A 21,950-nucleotide genomic window follows, 5' to 3' on the forward strand; every position below is an offset into this window, starting at 1 on the left:
ATACAACTACCTACATCTCTTTCATATGGACACACTGTGGGATGATGCAGAATCCATTTGCAACAAGCTTTTATTTTCAGAATGAAACCTGGTCCTCAATAAGCACTTTTTGTGGGAGCTTTGGGGGGGGGCGGGAATATGCAACAGATCTAGATGGTGTGTGGGCTACATAGAAAAAACAAGCACTCAGCCTCCATTGATTCTGGAATAAAAAGTCACATGTACACGGTAGTCTTCTCTCAACACATATTTCCCAACATCTATTGGTCACACCCAGCTCCTTTAACACATCAACAAGCAACATGCTTTCTAGATCTTTTTTTGTTTAAAGTTCTCCCTGTAAATCCTGTCCAAATGCTTGTAGGGCTGGTTTATGTGTGTGTGAATAATCTTTTGTAGTGAAACCTAATTGGATCAGCTACAAAAACAACAACAAAAAACCCTAAAGCAGAAGCATCACTACAATCCTTCTTGGACTGGCAAACACAAAATGGGCAGATGAGACAACAGAAGACAAGCTGATCTTGCCAGATAATGCTTGATGGAATAACCTCCTTGTTTGAGTGTCACTTTTAGTCATCTAATTGCAATGCACTGGAGCATGTTAGGATGAGCAAGGCTGCTTTATATGGGTGAACTGTGGAGGAGGAGTGGGAGTGTTGTAAAAGCTGAAGGTAGCCTTTTGCAAACACGTTGAAAGTGTCGGAAGATCGCTGATTGTGAACACTGATGTGAATGTGATCAAGGAACATCCCATGGATTATTATGACCTCAAATCAAATACAGGAGAGGGGTGAAGTCAAAATGAAATCTGATTCCATGCGCTGGAAGAGTCTTGGACCACAATAAGTGCACTTTAAAAGTGAGTGGACCACACAAAGCACCTTAGAGTAGGGCTGCCATTTCCCCAGGCATTACTAGGATTTCAAAGGTGGAATTGATGTCCGGGAGAACTTCTGAAAAATTGGGGGTTTTCTGGCAATTTTTGGGCTCAACAACTTTGGGATTTGTCTGAAAAAAACTCAGAAACTTTCAGAGTGTCCTGTCCTGGTTTTCACTTTTTGAAATATGGCAACCCTACCTTAGAGGTAGATATGAGCTTGACACTCAGGAATCAAAGGTCACAGAAATCACCTCTCAAGGGTTGGTTGCCTGTGCTGCAGCTTCACACCAGAGTGTAGCATTGGATATCAAGTAGCAGAGAGCCAATGTCTTCAGAGTAACTGGGGGAGGTGCAGGTTTTAGCCCTTATGGCTCTGGTGTTAGTCTTCAAAATGTGCAAAATCTGGTAGAGTTCTAGGAGTCTCTTAATCCCCACACAACGCTGTGAGGTAGGCGAGGCTGAGAGGCAGTGACTGGCCCAGAGATTTTGGGTATAATATACAATATGATGATTGGATGAAATTATGGAATGAAAGGTTAAAATTTACGGCCTGTACTGCATTGAAGGAAAATATAATGAAAATGGTATACAGATGGTATATAACACCAGTAAAACTGCCCAAAATGTATAAAACATGTAATAAGTGTTGGAAATGTAAAGAAAAAGAAGGAACATTCTATCATATGTGGTGGGAGTGTAAAAGGGTGAAAGGCTTCTGGGAAATGATATATAATGAACTGAAAAAGATGTTGAAATATACGTTTGTTAAGAAACCGGAGGCCTTATTACTAGGATTGGTAGGTAATGAAATAAATAAGAAAGATTGCAAACTTTTCCAATACGCAGTAACAGCAGCGAGAATACTTCTGGCTCAAAGATGGAAACAGGAAGAAATTCCAACGGTGGAAGAATGGAGAACGAAATTGACTGAATATGCAGAATTGGACAAACTAACAGGGAAGATTCGATACCAGAGAGACCAAAAGTTCATCGAGGACTGGGGGAGATTTACAGATTATCTGAAAAGCATATGTGATGAACAGATAACGCTTGTTGGCTTTCAAGAGACTCTGTGAAAAATTAAGAAATATTGTAAAAAAGAGAGTAAGAAGGGAGAGATGATATTTAAAGGCAATATTAAGTTTAGAAATGCATTAACAATATAAATTTAAACAAAAGATTGGCAGAGAAACTGAGGGAAGTCAAAAAATCGACGAATGTGTGATAAAATGTGAATTGATTGTATAAAATTGTTTTGAAAATGAATATATATATATATATATATATGCTTTCGTAGATTTTCACGGGTACAGGAATGCAGGTTTTGGTGTCCTCGGGTGTCTTCCCGTGTAAAAGTTGGGGTGTCTAGGCGACGTTTCGACGAGGTCTCACTCGTCATCTTCAGGCTGGTGCTTTCGGCTTCTTGTTACTGGAACAGAGCGGGATCTCAATGTTTGAGTTCCTATAAATACTGTAGAGGGGGTGTGGTGTCTAGCCTCCTGCCCAGAGGACACCAAAACCTGCATTCCTGTACCCGTGAAAATCTACGAAAGCAAATATCTTACCTCTACGGGGAGGAAACCTTCCTGAAGATGACGAGTGAGACCTCGTCGAAACGTCGCCTAGACACCCCAACTTTTACACGGGAAGACACCCGAGGACACCAAAACCTGCATATATATATATATATATATATATATGAATGAGAGGCAGTGACTGGCCCAAGGTCACCTACTGAACCCTGGTCTCCCGGGTCCTTGTCTGACACTCTAACTACTACTACTACACAACAATGGCTCTCATTTTGGGCACCTATACCTTTGTATTTCATTCAGTGCAATTTGCATTTGAAATACACATTCAGTGTTTACTACTTGTATGTTTTTTACAGGGACAAGTGACCACTTGTCCCAGTGTGTGTAGTGGTGTAGTGGTTAAGAGCGGTAGTCTCGTAATCTGGGGAACCGGGTTTGTGTCTCCGCTCCTCCATATGCAGCTGCTGGGTGACCTTGGGCCAGTCACACGTCTTTGAAGTCTCTCAGCCCCACTCACCTCACAGAGTGTTTCATGTGGGGGAGGAAGGGAAAGGAGAATGTTAGCTGCTTTGAGACTCCTTAAAAGGGAGTGAAAGGCGGGATATCAAATCCAAACTCTTCTTCTTCTTCACATTATCTGAACTGGAATGCTGTAGGAGGAGAAAATGAAGGAAAGGCTGCCATGAAGTTATTGGCTAGCTGGCTTGTCAGTCAGAACTGGGGCAGAAGGTAGCTGCTTGGAGGAGGGACCTTGAAGTGCATGATTTGCAGGCAAAAGATCCCTGGTTCAGTCCTTGATATTCTCCATGTGGGACTAGAAAAAATCCCCCACTTAAAACCTTCACATCAAGAGCTAAATAGAAGATGGATAATACTGATGGACCAATGGTTTGACTCTACACAAGCCAGCCTTGCCTCACATGATCAAACTGAGAAGAGGAGGGAAGATTATTTTGATTATCCCCAGTTTTGTCACTGTCAACATTAAATAGCAGCACTTAAGCAACTGTGTTCTACACAGTGTTCACAATTTCAGTATTAAGGTTTGCAGCTTGCATCAACTCATACATATAATTTGATTTCTTGGCTTTGAAGTTCAGGCTCTCTTCTTAGTCCAATGCACTGGATTTGTTCTTGGCCACTGGGACTTTATTCCTGCAACAGCTTGTCACTTCTTGGTTAAAAGAGTTTTTCAAAATGCTAAGGGTAATTATATTCATTTGCAGGGGGGCGGGGGGGGGGAATGCATCCTTATAAGATAAATTGCAGACTATAAAAAGAACAAAATAAATCCTCAGATCTCACTGGAAGATTGCAAAAACAAAATAAAACACAAACCCAAAAACATTAAGCCACCAAAAATATCAATAAGAAGAAAATCAGCTAATCTTAATCAGATTTCTCTATACAGCTCATTTGATGTGGGAAAAAGGAGACATTGACAATTGAGACTGTTAAAATAGCACTGCCTTTTATGTTCTATGTGCTATTTGATCCCCCTCAAAAAAACCTATTATCTGTTACCTTGAAGCAGAGTAGAAATATATCAATATTCACCAATGACTAAGTCTTACATTCAGAACATTACTTTGATGAACTTGTTTCAGAATTTCTGAAACAGAGCCAAAACACTTTGGGCAATTTCATACAAGGCTCGAAGATTATGAATGCTTCATAATGCATAATTACTTTGCTAAATACTGTTGGAACAAGGATGAAAATATCCCCGTCTAAAAGTGGCATTATTTCTGGCAACACTTTTCCTTTCCTTTGGAGGAAATGTTTTGCCAGAAATAATGCAACTTCATAGAGGGGGATATTTTGGCCACAGTTATTCATGTGGAAGAGCTTCAGTGGCCTCAAACCTGTGAGAACAGTTAACAGACATCACTAAGCGTGTATTCCACAGCTGAGCAGATATGCATGGTGGACCACTAAGGATTGCCTGACTGGGATTGTAAGAGCAGGGAGTTCCCAACACCTGGCAAACAGCCACACGTGAGCAGTTCGGTTAAGTCACATATTATGCTTATCTAATATTACATAATCTGTTCAAGTCTTAGTTGAAATTCCAGCTTCCTCACTGGTTTAGAGATGCTTGCTACTTAAGTGGGTTGCATTCATAAAAAATGAGGTTGTTGCTTAAAATAAAAATTTGAAGAATAATTTAAATGGTCTTCAAGATCACATTTTCCCCCAGTAGTGATGTATGGAAGTGAGAGCTGGACCATAAAGAAGGCCGAAGAATTGATGCTTTTGAATTATGGTGCTGGAGGAGACTCTTGAGAGTCCGATGGACTGCAAGAAGATCAAACCTCTCCATTCTGAAGGAAATCAGCCCTGAGTGCTCACTGGAAGGACAGATCCTGAAGCTAAGGCTCCAATACTTTGGCCACCTCATGAGAAGAGAAGGCTCCTTGGAAAAGACCCTGATGTTGGGAAAGATTGAGGGCACAAGGAGAAGGGGACGACAGAGGACGAGATGGTTGGATGGTGTTCTCGAAGCTACAAACATGAGTCTGACCAAACTGTGGAAGGCAGTGGAAGACAGGAGTGCCTGGCGTGCTCTGGTCCATGGGGTCACGAAGAGTCGGACATGACTAAACGACTAAACAACAACAACAAAGACCACATTTTGTTACATGCAGACAGACCCTCCCCCCCCCAAAAAAGTACCTTGCTTTTTCTGTGATTCCCATTTGCTGGTGAACATCAATGAATTCCATTAGCTGCATCTGCAAGACAGTCTCTTTGTCCTCCACTTGCTTCACAAAGTCATGTTGCAGCAGGTCAGACACTGTTGGGCGTTTCTCATAATCTTTGGTCAAACACCTGCACCATTGGAAAAAGCACAGCTTTTAGGAAATGCAGTTATGTGATAAAAAGACAGGCGGTAGCAGAGAACTAGGGAGGAAGCCTGATTTCAAGCAGTGGGGCATGGAAGAGTCCTGTGGGTGTAGTGACCTCCCCTATGGGAGCAGGTGGCACTGTGGTCTAAACCACTAAGCCTCTTGGGCTTGCTGATCGGAAGGTCAGCAGTTTGAATCCACATGACACGGTGAGCTCCCAATGCTCTGTCCCAGCTCCTGCCAACCTAGCAGTTCAAAAGCATGCCAGTACAAGTAGATAAATAGATACTGCTGTGGCAGGAAGGGAAACGGCGTTTCCATGCGCTCTGGTTTCCATCACGGTGTTCCGTTATGCCAGAAGCGGCTTAGTCATGCTGGCCACATGACTCAGAAAGCTGTTTGTGGACAAACGCCGGCTCCCTTGGCCTGAAAAGCGAGATGAGCACTGCACCCCATAGTCGCCTTTGACTGGACTTAACCGTCCAGGGGTCCTTTACCTTTAGTGACCTCCCCTCCTGGCAGCACCATGTTCACCAGCATGAGAACATGGCAGGGTGAGGGGCAGAGGAGCTGTGGCTTAGTGATGTTGACTCCAGGCAACTTTTTATGTCTTCAGCTCCCCTTTTAATTGGTGCTTTTATAATGTTGCTGGATTTGTGTGTTTCTTGTTTGTGGTGTGGTCAGTCTGGATGATACTCATGGGTGTCCCTTACGAACTTGTGATCCAGTGTAGGGGAAGGTAAAATGTATATGAGGAAACCAGCAAGATTTGTTGAGGTGACAGCCTCCTCCATCCTATGATCAGGTTGCGCATACATTTAAATGAAACCACCCTAAAGACACAATACAGTCATACCTTGGTTCTCAAACTTAATCCGTTTCGGGAGTTCGATTAACTCCCAAAATCGTTCAAAAACCAAGGCACGGCTTCCAATTGGCTGCAGGAGCTTCCGGCTAAATCGGAAGCCACATCGGACATCCAGCTTCCGAAAAACGTTCAAAAACCAGAACACTTACTTCCCTCTTTTCGGCGTTTGGGAGCAAAAACGTCTGAGTACCAAGGCGTTAAAGAACCAAGGTATGACTGTAGTCTCCACTAACCTACATTCCAAGGAAACAAAATTTTGGGCAAGCGCAGGCACCCCTGAGTCTCTTGCCATTCAGAAATTGGAGTGCGCACAACAATATTGTTTTTCTTTTGTACAATGCTCAGAGAACAATATTCATAAGTTCAATGGGCAAACAAACATACTTTTTTTTTAAAAAAAAGAGGAATATGTTACTGGAATAACATGATTTACCTAGTACCTGTCTCCTCATGCCCTTTTTTGGCAGTTTCTAGGTGTGGGCTTTGTATTCTCTCTGTCACATCCACAACAGTAGTTTGCTAAGGGTGGTGACCTCACAGAGCTACAATTGCCAGTTCTCTTAACAAACTATTATAATTTCCAGGATTCACTATGATGGTTAGGAGTGCTATAAGGTGGACGTGACCCAAAAAAAGGTGGTGTAACCCACCAATTCCCTGGGGATTAGTCTCTAGCCAATGGACCAACATACACAGAGCATAGGAAGCCACATTATGCCAAGTAGGACCAGTGGCCCACCCAGCTTAGTATCATCCACAACGATTTGCAGTAGCTCTCCAGGATTTCAAACCAGGGATTTCCCCAGCCCTTCCTAGAGATGGGATGGAGTCTGGGAACTTTGGGATGCAAAGCATGTGTTCTACCACAGAGCTACAGCCCCATCTCAGATCTTTGCCTCTGTCCATGGTGAAGCTACTGCTATGGCTCTAAAGAGCATTATGTACTCCCAGATATAGTAAAAACAAGAGCATGGTCTGAGGGCCCAAGATGGAGCCACCTTGCTAATGTAAATCAGGTCTATGTCTGCCTGGGTAGGAGACCACCTATGAAGCCCATTATGGAACCTCTGTGATGTCTTCAGTTTCATGATGGACGAATGGTAGGATATAAACGTCCTAAACAAAAATAATAAAGAATGAAACCTATGCTACAAAGACATTGCTTTAAAATTCATAGTTTCTGTATATTGGAAATTGCTCTGAGTTTTCTGAATAGTAGATCCTGTGTAAAAATTACAATGGTTTACCTAAGCATTAATGGTGTAGGAGCAATAAAATTGCTAGTCCATTTGCAAAGCTAAGCAGGGTCCTACCTGGTTTCAAATTGGATGGGGAACTGTATTGTAGGGGATTGAACTAGATGATCCCCATGGATCCTTCCAACTCTATGGCTATCTGAATATTTTGGATGCTATCTGACTACTGTAAATGTGGCTACATTATTTTTAACTGCATGGTGCTCCTTTATGCATTGATTTATTTTTAAATGGCTCCATTGTCACTCACTTGCTGATAAAGTCATTGAATTCAGATGACCATATCTCTGGCTGCCGCAATGTAGGAGGCGGATTTCTGTGGAAGATGACATTAAAATAGGTTTACATGTAGAATTACAATAAGCTTGAATAAATTTTCAACCAAATAGAGTGAGAGAAGTCAAGCTGAGTAATGGATTTCTGGAAGAGTCATTAAAAAATACACAGATTTCCTCTAGCTTAAAAGGAGCATTGTTTAGAAAAGTATAATGCACCACTGATTGTCTTAATGTTATAAGTCTTTGGAAAAGGGGGATTTAAAATCTCTATCAAATAAATCAAGAACTGCAGTAATTTTCTAGCATTCAAACAAAATGATACAACTAATGACCTATTCATCATTATTTATGTGTGGTGGCAAGTCCCCTGCAGTCCTAAAAGCAGTAGGCTTTACAATTCTTTGGTTTGCTAACACTGTCATGAAATTCAGTTGGATTAAATATCCTCTTGGAGTTCACTCCAGCCAATGACAAGAGGCTGAAATGGTTGAACAAGTTAATTTTGTTAAGGAAATGGGTCTGTTAAGTGTCTTCTTTGTTATGTAAGCCAGGGCCAGAGTGTTGCCACAGAAACTAAATGGTTGGAGACAATTCTGGAAGGTGAACAAAAGAGTCCATGTGTTTTCTATCATCCTCCCCTGGCTGGAGTGATGCTATCATAGTGTCTATATGTGTTTGAGAGAGAACAACAGACTTGCAGTCATGGAACTGGGTCTGAAAGAGACACAGAGAGGCTGATCTGCTCTCTGTGAGAATCCAATGTTATAGCACAGGGTGGGGGGGGGGGCACAGAGAAGCTTAATGGGGAAGTGGGATCAGTTGGAGAGTTGATGCTGTGAATCTTCAATCGTATGCTCAGCCTGAATATGTGTAAATAAAATCACAAAAATGTCGTAAGACTCCAGTGACATTCATTCCTAGGAAACCAACTCAGGGTACATACAGGGACTCTGTGAAACCTCTCATTAATGGGGGTACACATAAAAAAAATTTGTCAGGATTACTTCTAATTCCATTAGGATCATAATCCACCTATTGGTCAATTGCATGACCCATGAAGAATTCTTTAACATCTAAGAAACAGGTACATGTCTGGCATCACCACATGGGCCTGCCTCTGCTGGGTCAGATGTACATGGACTTCAACTCCCATCATTCCTGACTAGTAGCCATGTTGGTCCTACCACATCGGCTGCTGCTAGTTTAAATGGTTAAAATGGCACCCAGCACTATATTTATGCATATATCTACTTGCTGCCAAAGTAAGTATTTATTCATGGCTTCCCAAAACAGGTTAAGTCCTAGAGTCCAACATCTCTTGGCTAGAAAGTTCCATGCAGGACCCAATGAGCTCGGTTTTCTTTCTCCAATTAAATTTGAGGGAAGAAGTAGACAACGCTACCACAAGAGCCTGCCATTGCGTGGATGAAATCACTGAATACATTTTACAGAACTGTTATTCCTCCCCCCACCCCCACCCCATTGTGGTCAGGTAGCCTGCCCAATGAAAGATATGTGGAATAAGACGGTACCTTGGTATTTTGAACAGAGCTCTCATAGGATGCAAATCAGCCAGTGGTGGATCTCCATCGCCTAACTCTATAGCGGTGATCCCAAGTGACCAGGCGTCACATCTGGCATCATAGGAACTATCCAGCTGCTGCTCACATGCAATTACCTGTTAAAATATAAAATTAAATAACAGCATCTGAACTGGAGGTGCTGCCAGAAAGGCATTTCACAACCATCTTGCTTGCATCTGAAACATGTTCCTAAGCCTTTTCAGCAGAGCTATGAGAACAGGCCATAATTACAGGCTTTTTAACCTATGAAGTGGATGTATGCTGAGGAGGCAATTATTTAAGCTGCTTTCTGGCCTTCCACACTGCCTGCCAGAGAATGACAGTTGTGAGGCCGAAGCACCTCAAACCGTGACTCTTGTATGGCAATAATACGCAGAGGGTGGAGGGAAGTGCTCATCCATGTTTCCGCAGCTGTCGCCGTGGCAACAAAATGTCTGCCTCAGCAACTAGCTTAGCCTCCCCTTTAAAAAGGGAATTGAATATTACTTCCTTCTAGGATGGATTAGTAAAATCCAGGACCAGGTGAAGTCTTTGATACTGGGTCCAAAAACAACTACTGCCTTGAACTACAACTGTAGCAAATAACTGAGGAGGTCTCAGCAAGGCACTGACCTCATAAGCTTTGTAGTGGCAAAATGGCCTCTTCATCACATTTTAAGGATGAGGCGCAACCAGGCTTATTCCAGAAAAGTTACCTCTGCCTGGGCAGGTTTCTGGGTCCTTGTTCTACACTAGGCCTAAACAACTTCAGATTCTCTAAATGAAATACACCAAAGTTCAAAGAAGTTCTGTTTTTACCTGCCTGGTACTGCCGACCATGGGACACAGCTGGGGGAGGATTGGTTTAGCTTTAAAAGAGGATTGTGCAGATTTATGGAAGATATCAGCAGGCACACTGACTCTAGGGGGGGGGGGTCAAAGGCACCTCAGCTCCCTCAATATTTGTTTTAAAGGGAGTCAGCCCTTTAATGCGTACATGTGATGTCACATGTGCATGTGATGTGTGCTGGGCCCCCTCAATCTTGGGGGCAACCTGGTACTACTGGCTGCCAATAGCTACTAGCCCAGAGACTATTCTCCCTCTACCATCTGAGGAAGTATACCTCTGAATGCTAGTTGCTGGGAATCACAACCGGGGAGAGTGATGTTGTGTTCAGGTTCTCCATGCAAATTTCCCATAGGCATCTGCTTAGCCCCTGTGAGAACAAGATGGAGGACTAGATAGAGCTTTGGCCTGCCCTTACAGTCTTTTGTTGGTAGGTCATGTTGTGTAGGATGGGACGCGGGTGGAGCTGTGGGTTAAACCACAGAGCCTAGGACTTGCCAACCAGAAGGTCGCGGTTCGAATCCCCGTGACGGGGTGAGCTCACATTGCTCAGTCCCTGCTCCTGCCAACCTAGCAGTTTGTAAGCACGTCAAAGTGCAAGTAGATAATAGGTACCACTCCGGCGGAAAGGTAAACAGCGCTTCCGTGCGCTGCTCTGGTTCGCCAGAAGCAGCTTAGTTTTGCTGGCTACATGACCCGGAAGCTGTACGCTGGCTCCCTCGGCCAATAAAGCGAGATGAGTGCCGCAACCCCAGAGTCATCTGCGACTGGACCTAATGGTCAGGGGTCGCTTTACCTTTACCATGTTGTGTAGACGTCCCCAGAGTAGCAGTCCTTTTGTTAACATTCCATTGTGATCCATAAAGGAGACCAATTTCATGAAAAGCATTATTATTTCAACCCTTCAGTGACCGAAGTACCAGCTGGATAGCAGAAACTAACAAACCTCTGCATTGCCTCCCCCCTGCCCTGAGTTTCAGCCCCAACAAATGAGCAAGCGAAATAAACAGAGTGTTGGCTTGTTGTCTCTTTTGACTATACATTTCATCACACATTGCCGTTCTCTGAAATCCCCTGGGATACTCCGTTAAACATTTGGTTTGGTGGCTGAATATTGGGAGAGGGAAAGAAAACATTTGGTTTTCCAGGTCTTATTTAATTTTTCCACGCGGAAATTTATGCAGAGAAGATGTCATGCATCGAGTGAGCTGAAGAGGCAAGTGAACATATTAATAAGGCTGCAGGGACACACCATACATTTAATGTTCATTACTTCTCCCAAAGAAACATGGGAACTGTAGTTTGTTAAGGGTGCTTGGACCTGTAGCTCTGTGAGAGGTCAACCAAAACTTCTAGGATTCTAGGGGTGGGGAATTCATGTGTTTTAAATATGTGGTGTTTATGCAGCCTCGACACTTATTATGTATGAAACCTGACAGGGTTATATAGATTTCTGCAATAAACCTATCAACACCAATTTAAACATGAACGAAGTTAACTTCACTGCCAGGGATTTATTTTACTGGACCCAAATGAATAATGCCAAAACATGAACTTGGCTGCAGTCTGTTTTAATAGTCTTAACACAGATCAAATGCAAAGTCCCCCCCCCTCCCAAATGGCATAGTGTCAGAACAGAGAGAGCTAGAAACTTGGGGTGGGTATAGCAAAGGATTTAGAAAGTGATAGATAGAAAGAGAGAGAGAAGCTCATACAGACACAACCCTATAGTAGGAGTTAATAATATTTCATCTAACCTCAGGAGCCATCCAAAAAGGAGTTCCCACAGATGTGTTCCGACGGAGACGACTGCTGGTCAGCTGGGCTGATACACCTAAAGGGAACAAGCAGATTGACACATCTATGCTTAATGAATTCTATGCAGAGAGTATCACATCTATTGTTCTCATAATTTTGTTCCAACATGGCGTTTCTCATTCAAAAGCTTAGCAGCATTTTTTCAGCTCTCTGCCAACAAGCAAGCAAGAAGGCTGGTAAATGTCGCATGCCCTCCTTTCGCCACCCACCCTGAGTTTCATTCACTGCCAGCGGCTTGAAAGGGGTTTGAATTTAGTTCTAAATTCGGGTTTATACAAGCAATCTGACTGCACATTTTTTGGGACCGATGATTACAGTTTTTCTGTTTCCTATTCTTAGTGGGAGGAAACCACAACGGGCATTTGAGGGAGTCAAACTCGCTCTTTCGTTTAAGGCATACTTTTAAAAAAAGAAAAAGAAAGACATTAGCAATACTCAGTGCTTTTTTTTTCTAAAAAAAATGTTTAGGGGTACTCTCATTTTCCTACTCATATTGAAATACTGCCCCTCAATGAGGCCAAACTTAGATTCACAAAATGTTTATGGGTATGAGTATTCCTGCGTCCCCTCAGGGAAAAAAAGCACTGGCGTTACTCTTTTAAAGCCAGCACCAGGAGTGAAAGAAAAAGAAAACCTCAGCTACATTAATAGTTTGTGCATTCATTTCATTTCATCCTCAGAAAACATCTGAATTGCACGCATCCTTCTGCTAAAAGCACGATTAGTCGTAAAAAATAAAAATAAAAAAACCAAGATGCATGAAAACTGCACTGAGCAAGGCTGCTCAATGACTCCTAGCACATTTCTGCTAGGATGCAATGACAGGCTGAAACACATCTAAATGTGTACACCATTGAAAATCCGCTCACATGGAACACAAACTGTTGTTAAGACCTACACTCTAACCTGCACAAATGGTTTTAAAACTTTTGACTTTCAGGGGATTTGTGCCCCATTGATTTCTCATGCAATAACACAAACAAACCTAGTTTAACGGCTTAAAACCAAACAGGAGAGAGACCGATGCGTAAACAAGAGAAATAAAAATAGTAGCCTGCAAGGCTAAAAATATCTCCTTTCTACAAAGGTTTGCTACAATTAACTTACTCATGGCAGTTAAACCTATTTCTTGCTGCAGCCGCCTTCCCAGAAAGGGTCACGAGGGACACAGAAACAGTCAAAGAACCAGCGTGGCTACTGCCATGCCTACATACTCCTATTTTTCCCATTCTTAAGCTTCAGAGAAAAGTTTTCTAAGAATGTTGGAGCAGTGGCAAAGAAGGCAAGGAAGAGTTATTCAAACACCTCTGCTAGGAGACCAGCTGCTGCTTTTGCTTCTTCTCAAATGTCACCAAACATCAGGCTGCAAAGCAGAGGGAGAGAAGATGTTCCTCAGTCATAGAACCATAGAGTTCGAAGGGATCCTGAGCATCATCTAAGTCCAGCCCCTTGAAATGCAGGAAGATGCAGCTGTCCCATACGGGGATTGGACCTGCAACCTTGGCACTATGAGCACCACACTGTAACCAACTGAGCTATCCAGGCATCACTGTGCAGCAACCATTCCATCAGGCTACCTGAACTGACCCCCCTCCCAGCTGGTTGTTATAAGAACTGTCACTTTAAGAAACTGGGGCCACAACTTCTCCCCTCCCCACATACTTTTTTGGTTGTGTCTTTTAGATTGTACATGCCTGAGGACATTGTGTTCTAGTGGTTAAGAGCGGTAGATTCGTAATCTGGTGAACTGGATTTGCGTCTCCGCTCCTTCACATGCAGCTGCTGGGTGACCTTGGGCTAGTCACACTTCTCTGAAGTCTCTCAGCCCCACTCACCTCACAGAGTGTTTGTTGTGGGGGAGGAAGGGAAAGGAGAATGTGAGCCACTTCGAGACTCCTTCGGGTAGTGATAAAGCCGGATATCAAATCCAAACTCCTCCTCTTCTTCATAGCGCAGAACTTCAAAAGCTGCTCTGGGAGCCTTTTCAGCTAAAGCATGGGATTCTCTCACCCTTTAAATGTACAGTATTCAGATAAATACATAATGAAAGATGCATAGCGTCATGGAACAGGGAGTGCCACATATGGGGAGTCACTACTAAAAAGTCCCTGTCACACAATCTTGGGAAGTTGGAGACTGTGCTCCATCTGAACTAATATCAGGCCACAAACACACCATACATTTTAAAAAAGAATCCTGGGAACTGTAGTTTGTTAATAGTGCTGGGAATTGAAGCTCTGTGAGGATTCTTTGGGGGAAATAATGTGCTTCAAAAGTATGGTGTGTCCACAGCTAGTCATTCACATTTTGCAAGGGTATTCAGTGACCACTTCCATGCCCTTACAATGGCAATCCTATTGCAAAGGACACAGGGAAGGCAGATCTGAGAGTTTCTTCCAGCTAGATCGCACCCTCTCCCCGTTGAACCTTCAACTATCAGCTGCCCTGCCAGGACAATCTTGATAATATTTCATATATTGCAATCACTTGTTGTGATTCTTAAAATGAATTTCGGTGTAACTTATAAGCTGCTTTGCCAGAATTTCTGCCTCGAAAGGTGGGATATAAAGGATTGTGATAAATAAACATAATTGGGAAAGGGGGAGATGCCATCTTTTCCTCGCCTGCTATAGATTGTGCTCCTGAATTAATTTCATTCACTTAGGCTTGGCAAAGGCAAAGACATGGACAATCATGCCCAAGAAGCAACTGAGTTATTTTTTATTATGCTTCTGTTGTCAAATTTGATTACCATAAATTGCCTTGCAGAGGAAAGGGCAAACATAAATCTAACATTAATTTGCAAGAGATGCTCAGTTGAAATCACGGCCCATTCAATTATTCTAAAGTGCCCCAAAAATATTGACAGGGCACGTGGATCTCATATATATATATATATATATATATATATATGCTTTCGTAGATTTTCACGGGTACAGGAATGCAGGTTTTGGTGTCCTCGGGTGTCTTCCCGTGTAAAAGTTGGGGTGTCTAGGCGACGTTTCGACGAGGTCTCACTCGTCATCTTCAGGCTGGTGCTTTCGGCTTCTTGTTACTGGAACAGAGCGGGATCTCAATGTTTGAGTTCCTATAAATACTGTAGAGGGGGTGTGGTGTCTAGCCTCCAATGTTCTGGGCAGAGAGGAAGTTCCCAGGCTAGTGTGCTATATATATATATATATATATATATATATGTATGTGCAACACAATGCATGTTTTAAATCTGAATGATGAAAAGTGGCTTTCTGAAAGCTGACTTTTAAATTTATTAGCATTATTCTTAACCTTTCGCTCTTGGCAGCAAGCTGGCATTTCAGTCTGTGTCATCTGCTGAACAATATTTCCTTAAGCGCTTGCCTCTTGCAAAAGGATGGTGATGTTATGCCACACTTGGCTGTACTCTCTTTCAGCACCTTGTCAGCCAGTCAAGAATAAGGCCAGGCTTGAAAGTTTTCTAACAGCAGCTTTTCTGAGGGGAAGGCGGGGAAGAGAGGTCGAAATTATTTTTGGAAGAAATCTAAAAATACAGCAGAGAAGCATATGGATCAAAACCACAGTGCAAATCTTTTGCAGATGAAAGGTTTCCCAGAGCTAGACAGTTATGCCAGACTGAGCAACTGAAACTTAATCCAGATAAAACCAAGGAGGTGCTGTGGGTTGTGAGCTTGACTGAGAACAAAGCCATCACTCCTGCAGTTGTATGTTGTTTGGGAAAATGGGTAACACTGATGCCTGGTATTACCACACAGCATCCTTGGATTCTCCTGAAGATACAGGGCAGCTTTCATTACAATTAGATTTTCTAGAGTCATAGAATTGTAGAGTTGGAAGGGAAGCCAAGGGACATCCAGTCCAACCCTCTGCAATGCAGGAATCTCAACACGTGGTCACCCATCCAATTTGAAACCGTACTGGGCCCTGCTTAGCTTTGTAAAGGTGTTAGCGGTTTTATTGCATGAACGATATACGATATACAATATATTTATTGTCATTGTCCCATACAGAACAATGAAATTGGAAAACTACATAAAACATTCAAAACCCCCTAAAAACTCTGAAACCCCATTTTAAAACACACTATACTATACTAGAAAAACCCCTAAAAACTCTGAAACCCCATTTTAAAATACACTATACTATACTATAGAATACACTATACTAAAAAAATACACTATACTATAGAGACCCCTTATGCTGCGTTTAGAACCAGAATTGCATTTGCGTAGAAACTGTTTCTCAGGCGGCTAGACCTGGCCTTTATAACCCTATACCTTCTTCCAGAAGACAGAAGCTGAAAGAGATCATTTCCGGGGTGCGTACTATCCTGCACTATCTCTGCCGCTTTCTTATGGCACCTGGCAGCATAGATTTGATCTAAGGTGGGAAGAGTGCACCCAGTTATTCTCTCTGCAGTCTTTACAACCCTGTAAGAGTAAGTTGTTTTTGCTGCACCACTCCCCCAACTGCTCAACTTCCTTCCTATAGGCCGTCTCCCCTCGTGATTAAACCAACCACCGTTGTATCATCTGCGAACTTAATGATCTTATTACTGGGGTATTTGGGGGCACAGTCAGCTGTATAGAGCGTATATAAAAGCGGGCAGCCAAGCAATGTGCAACAAGGCCCTCTGTGATGGCACCAAAACTGGGGAACTAGGGGAGCTAACCTTGTTTCACCCTTATTATCTTTGAGATGACAGACTGAGTGTGAGGCATTGCTACCCATCTTTACTATTGGATATGTAAAGCGCAGTCTTTTAAAAAGCCTGGTCTTTTTATTATTCCAAAGCAAACTTGTCCAGAATTGCCATGCCACACGCAATGGACAAATTATCTGGTGTGGCGCAACAACTACACAATGATCCCTGATTGGAATCAGCGAGGCAGGCAGTTTTATTTACTGATACATGAGACCATGACTAAAAGTAATCACAAAGCCCTTCTCTGACTCACGCCTAAACATCAGCTAGGGGGCACAGAGAAACGTCTTTTTCTTTTGGAACAATTTCAAGTGAAATTGCTTTAACTAATGGTTACGCCTTGCAGAATGATTCACACAAAGTTTACAGATAGTGAAAGCCAACAGCGTTCTGAGTACAAAAGGATGCCAACTCATTGCTTCAAGACAACAGAGGCTCTGTCAAACCTTTGGAAAGCTTTCTGAATGTCACTATAGGCAGGAATAACGTGACACTGGATGGAAGATTCATAGCAGAGATTACAGGAAATCAGAATTATAGAGCAGGGGTGCCCTTGGGAGCCTCCCTAGGCCTGTTCCTCTCCACAGACCAGGCCTCTTGGCAGTCCTGTTCTGCACCCTTGGGTGTTTCTGCTTGGCTGGAGTGTGTCCTTGGACTCTGATAATGCCTCTTGCTTGCCAGGATGCAGGGTGGAGATGTGTCTCATTTTTGCATGACTGCACTGTAACCTACTGCACAAAGGAAGAGTCACATCCATTGCTTTGCCCTCTTTTGCCACTGGGCCCACCAGTCACTGCCACACAGCTCCCAGAAGGTGTCCCCATGAGGGAACGTGACCCTTGACTCAAATAAAGGTTCCCTGCCCCTATCATGGAAAGCACATTTGCATTGGAACTCCTCTCCTCCAATAACATGCTTGAAAGCAGTTGTTTAAAGAAGTGTAGGCCTGATGGGGGTTCATGGTAGGACTTGGCTGGCACACCTCTCTCTGGGTCATGCAGACAACACAGTCTATACTGGCTCTGCTAAATTCTCCTTTTGCTGAGCAGTCAGATTATTTTGTGTGGGGATGAAAATTAGGATTTGCAGACATTAGACGCATGGAATGTGCACATCTAATAATTGAAGAAGAAGAAACCCGAAGGATTTCCCAAAACCATAATGTGGCATAGAAGGTGTCAGGAATGAGCCAGCTCCAAGTGTAACTTTGTATCCAGCTGCTGAATACAGTCAGGAACAGAGAAGTTTGGAGTCGACGCTGGCTGGGCAGAGCACACAGCTGCCAGAGTCGACTCCCCCTGATTTCGGATGACCGGTTACCAAAGGAACAACTGAGAGTGGGCTGGAACACAGCCAAAGTTCTCAGGAAGCTCAAAAAGGCGCAAACAGCCACAGAGACAGTTTTTTAGAACAAGGGAGAGGCTGTAGCTGACACAATAAGTCTGAGGCGGTAGCGAATAGTGGGGCTGCTAGACAGGAAGCAAAATAAGAGACGAAAGGGTTGGAAGTTTAATATCTTCTGTTGACACCGGTAGGAGTCTTCATGGGTCATCTTGAGTGATAATAATGGCGGCTTGGCTAGAGCTGTCCAGAGCTATCTGTTCATTTTTGCAATGAATCCTCCTTTTTAATTACCTACGCTTACCGTGTTATCAAGCCAGGAACCTAGACTCCTGACAAAAGGGCATCTCAATTTATTTAAGTTTCCCCACTGACACCTTACGCACACCCACACCCCTGTCAAAAACCACAAATCCAATACAGCAAGTGAGGGAACGACCTAGCATCAAGAACGCTTCTGAGATGACCGACAGTAATCATACAAGTGACTCTGCCCATTTGCTGGGCAGAGTGCACATTGGTATGAATCTGACGTACAACTGGCCTGCAGCATGTTGCAGATCCCAGAATTTATACCAAGGCAAGTGTCTGACTTAAAAAACCAATCTGCAGGTCTGCACCAGCACAAACAGCAGAATACATCTGCATTATCTGCACAATGGTTTTCCATGGAGTCGTGTCAGCAATGCTCCAGATATACCCAGAGGACAGAGTGAGGCATTGGGACAATAAAACAAATCAGGATAGGTGAAGCAAACGACTTATGGCATATATCATATGAGAAGATGAACAAACCACATGCTCACGAATCATCTGGAGTTGAAAGAATAGTCACAGTAAGCCTTAGAGGTGATGGTTCAAATAGACAAGGAGTGTAAAAGCAACTCCTTGCCCCCTGAGCCATGCTTCCAGAGAGGACACCAGTCCACCTGAATGTTTTCCCAGGCCTTTGAGCAGAGGAATCCCACCTGAAGGCAGGGGAGAGAGATTCCAAGCAGGAGGAACCACCCAACCCAAAGCTCTGCTGGACTCATGTTGGTGGAGAGGATGTTTCTCCATTATTTTCTTCTTCTGTCAGCCTATTGCTTTTGGAGGGAGGGTGGCATTTCACCTCCCATTGGTCCCAGAGCTGAGATACTTTCCCTCTCACTCTGGAGATGTTAGGCAGAAATGGGAGGGCCTGGAATTTTAGGTGTGTTTTAGCACTGACACTGTCATTTTACTAGCAACCATTGTCCTCTGTCCTTCCTTCTTACATCTGGGACCCCAAGAGGTGGGAAAAACGAAAGAAGATGGGCATGTTTGGTTGAGCTAAACCTTTATATGAGTCTCCAGCTTTATATGAATTTGTCAGTAACCCACAGGGTTTACCTAAGACATTTTGCTACCTGAGATGTTCCCTTGCCTGTTCTATGTACTGAAGTCAACTGGTCTGCTAACTGAATCTTATTTCAGCACTGGTGACAAGGACAGTGTCTTCCACCATACCTGACAGCAGCAGGCTAGCTTAGAGGGGCAGCTTAGCCCACAAAGGACACCCACTGCTGCTGCTGCTGCCCACCCACGTCCAGCATCTGCTGCCTGAGGCTGCTGCCTCATTCTGCCTAATGGTAGGACCAGGTAGGACCTGACTCTTATACACCGCTTTGCTGCCATAACATCTAGATTGGCTCCAAGTTCCACAAGCAGCTTAGATAAATTGTTTCAGTTCAGCATTCCCCTGGTACTTGCGACACGCCAATGTCAAATATTCTAAATAAAAAGCCAATTATCTTCCCTCAGCTTCTCAGAGATGATTCATAGTGGAGTCTGAGCCTCTGGTTTAGTCACGCTGCTTGATGCTTCAAGCAAAGCTGTCCATTTCTGTTCTTTTGATTTGGTTCATTCTTTAATTCATACCCTCGACTTTACCTCATTGGATTACTGTAATTGTTTCCTGTTTGGTTTACCTGGGTCTTATCTCAACCCTTTCATTTCAGTGACAACTCAACTGAGTTACAGGCAAACCACGGTTTGGCCACCACCGTGATGGTGTCTCAAGCTCATATTTTCTCCTCTTCCCATGGCACGTTCAAGTTTCCCTCTGCACTCCCTAGCTTGGATGGACAACTGTTTTATTTATTTATTTAGAGCATCTAAATTTTAACATGTATTAGTATTTTAACTTTTGTATGTTTTAAAGCAAGGTTGTATTTTTTCCTTAATTTTACTGTTTCATGTTTTGTAAGAGTTTGTTTGTTTTTTTAATATCAAGGGGCATATAAATGTAATGGATGAATGACTGACTGACTAAAATACCCTGCTCTTCAGTCAAAAAAGACCCCCTGAGTGACTTACATACAATCAACTACATGAAACCAGGATTTTAATTTGTTTTTTTAAGAGAAAGAGATGAAAGGTCAAGTTAAGCTTGTTGTTAAAGAAAAGAGCAGGCAATGTTTCTTCAAAAGCCACATGTGCTACTGGTTCAAACCTACTTTAGCTATAATCTGGGACTAGATGAGAGACAGAGCAAGTATTGCTGGCACCTGATGTTATTAGCACGGCTGTCTCATGAAACTCCTATAAGGTTGATTCAAACAAAGGAATTCTGACAGATTCAACTTCTCATACAGAGGTGGGGAAGTTGCACCTGCTGGAATTTATTTTTCGACTCAACAAAGAGAAGGCTCAGGAGCCTTGCCTTCCAGTAGATTCACCATATTCCATAAGACACACTTTTTCCCTCCTAAAAAGTAGGGGGAGTGTGTGTGCGAATGCAGGTGGGAGGCAGGCAGGAAAAGCCCCCGCACACACACTCCGTGGGGCTCTTGCGGGCTTTTCCCCGAGAAGGGAGTGCTACTCTTGGGGGAGCCTTAGCCAGGCGCAGCCTCTCCCAGGCTTGCTGTCCTGGCTTCTGGGATTCAGAATATATTTTTTTTCTTGTTTTCCTCTTCCATAAACTAGGTGCGTCTTATGGTCTGGTGCGTCTTATAGAGCGGAAAATGCGGTGATCATCCTAGATATTACTGCAAGATATAGTATTGCAGTAAATTTTCTCATGTAGTAAATACACTTCTGGTTAAATACAATGACGGGTCATCATGGATGGAAAGCACATTCGCCCACACATTGTATTTCACTGATCCTCCCGCCATCCACTGTAGCTCCTCACACGCTATCTACACCTGAAGTCTGGGGGGCAGTCTGCAACAATATGGGATATAAAATTTGTAGAATCATTATCTTGAGCATCCCCAGTGTGGGTAACTGCTGATAACTTGTTAAGCCACAGACCTAACAGATTAAATATGAGCTGAAAATATATCAATACACAGAAAGAATTTTAAGTTATTGTCCCATTCAAAGATCCAGGTGCCTAAATATGTAGAGATAAATTTTGATTTCAATAAAATGTGTTGCAATAAAAAAATATTCACTAGTCACTCTGAAAAGTCCTCCAGCAGTTGTTACAATCTCTATAAAACAATTCTTGCATTTCAAATCACCTAAAATTAGCATAAGCATTCAAATTCATTTTTTTGAGGCTGTCAACTTCATATTCCAAGTAGGGTCACCCCAGTTACCTATCTATTTATAGCTCACTATTTGAACTTAATTAGCAATTAGTTATTTCCGTTCCCTACATACGTTAACTCTTTCCTGTAAATTGCAGACCTAAAGTACATTACACATTACACATGACACAACATAAAACTAAATGAAACAACCCAGTCAAATCAAGCTAATTAAAAACCCCTCAAATCTAATTATTTGTGACTAGTGCTGTTTACATGCCACATGCCATGCCTTAAATAACACCAAAGTAAACTACGGCATAGTAAATTAATCAACAAGGTTTAAATGGATGAACACAATGTGAGGTCAAATTATGCAAAGCTTGCCTCAGTTTGTGAAGTGGGGAAGTGGGAATCACATCATGTAAAGCCCATAACACACATGTGATGTCATGAGTTATCCCACAGGAATGTGCCTGGGAATGCTTCAGGGTGGAGCATGAGTGCATATTCTGAC

At 42.9% G+C, this 21,950-nt stretch overlaps 1 protein-coding gene across 1 annotated transcript in view; it reads right to left on the minus strand.

The window, feature by feature from the left end:
- The window catches only part of MYO3A (myosin IIIA), a 105,659-nt gene that overhangs the window by 57,948 nt on the left and 25,761 nt on the right, over positions 1 to 21,950 (minus strand). Inside the window, exons 6-9 of the mRNA XM_083704604.1 lie at positions 11,836 to 11,912; positions 9,202 to 9,347; positions 7,642 to 7,707; positions 5,095 to 5,250 (exon numbers count right to left, since the gene is read on the minus strand). Of these exons, the coding sequence (XP_083560730.1) occupies positions 5,095 to 5,250; positions 7,642 to 7,707; positions 9,202 to 9,347; positions 11,836 to 11,912 (445 nt within the window). The remainder of the gene's footprint in view (positions 1 to 5,094; positions 5,251 to 7,641; positions 7,708 to 9,201; positions 9,348 to 11,835; positions 11,913 to 21,950) is intronic.

This window comes from Podarcis gaigeae, assembly GCF_964106915.1.
Source record: "Podarcis gaigeae genome assembly, chromosome: 12".
Classification (NCBI taxonomy): Eukaryota; Metazoa; Chordata; class Lepidosauria; order Squamata; family Lacertidae; genus Podarcis; species Podarcis gaigeae.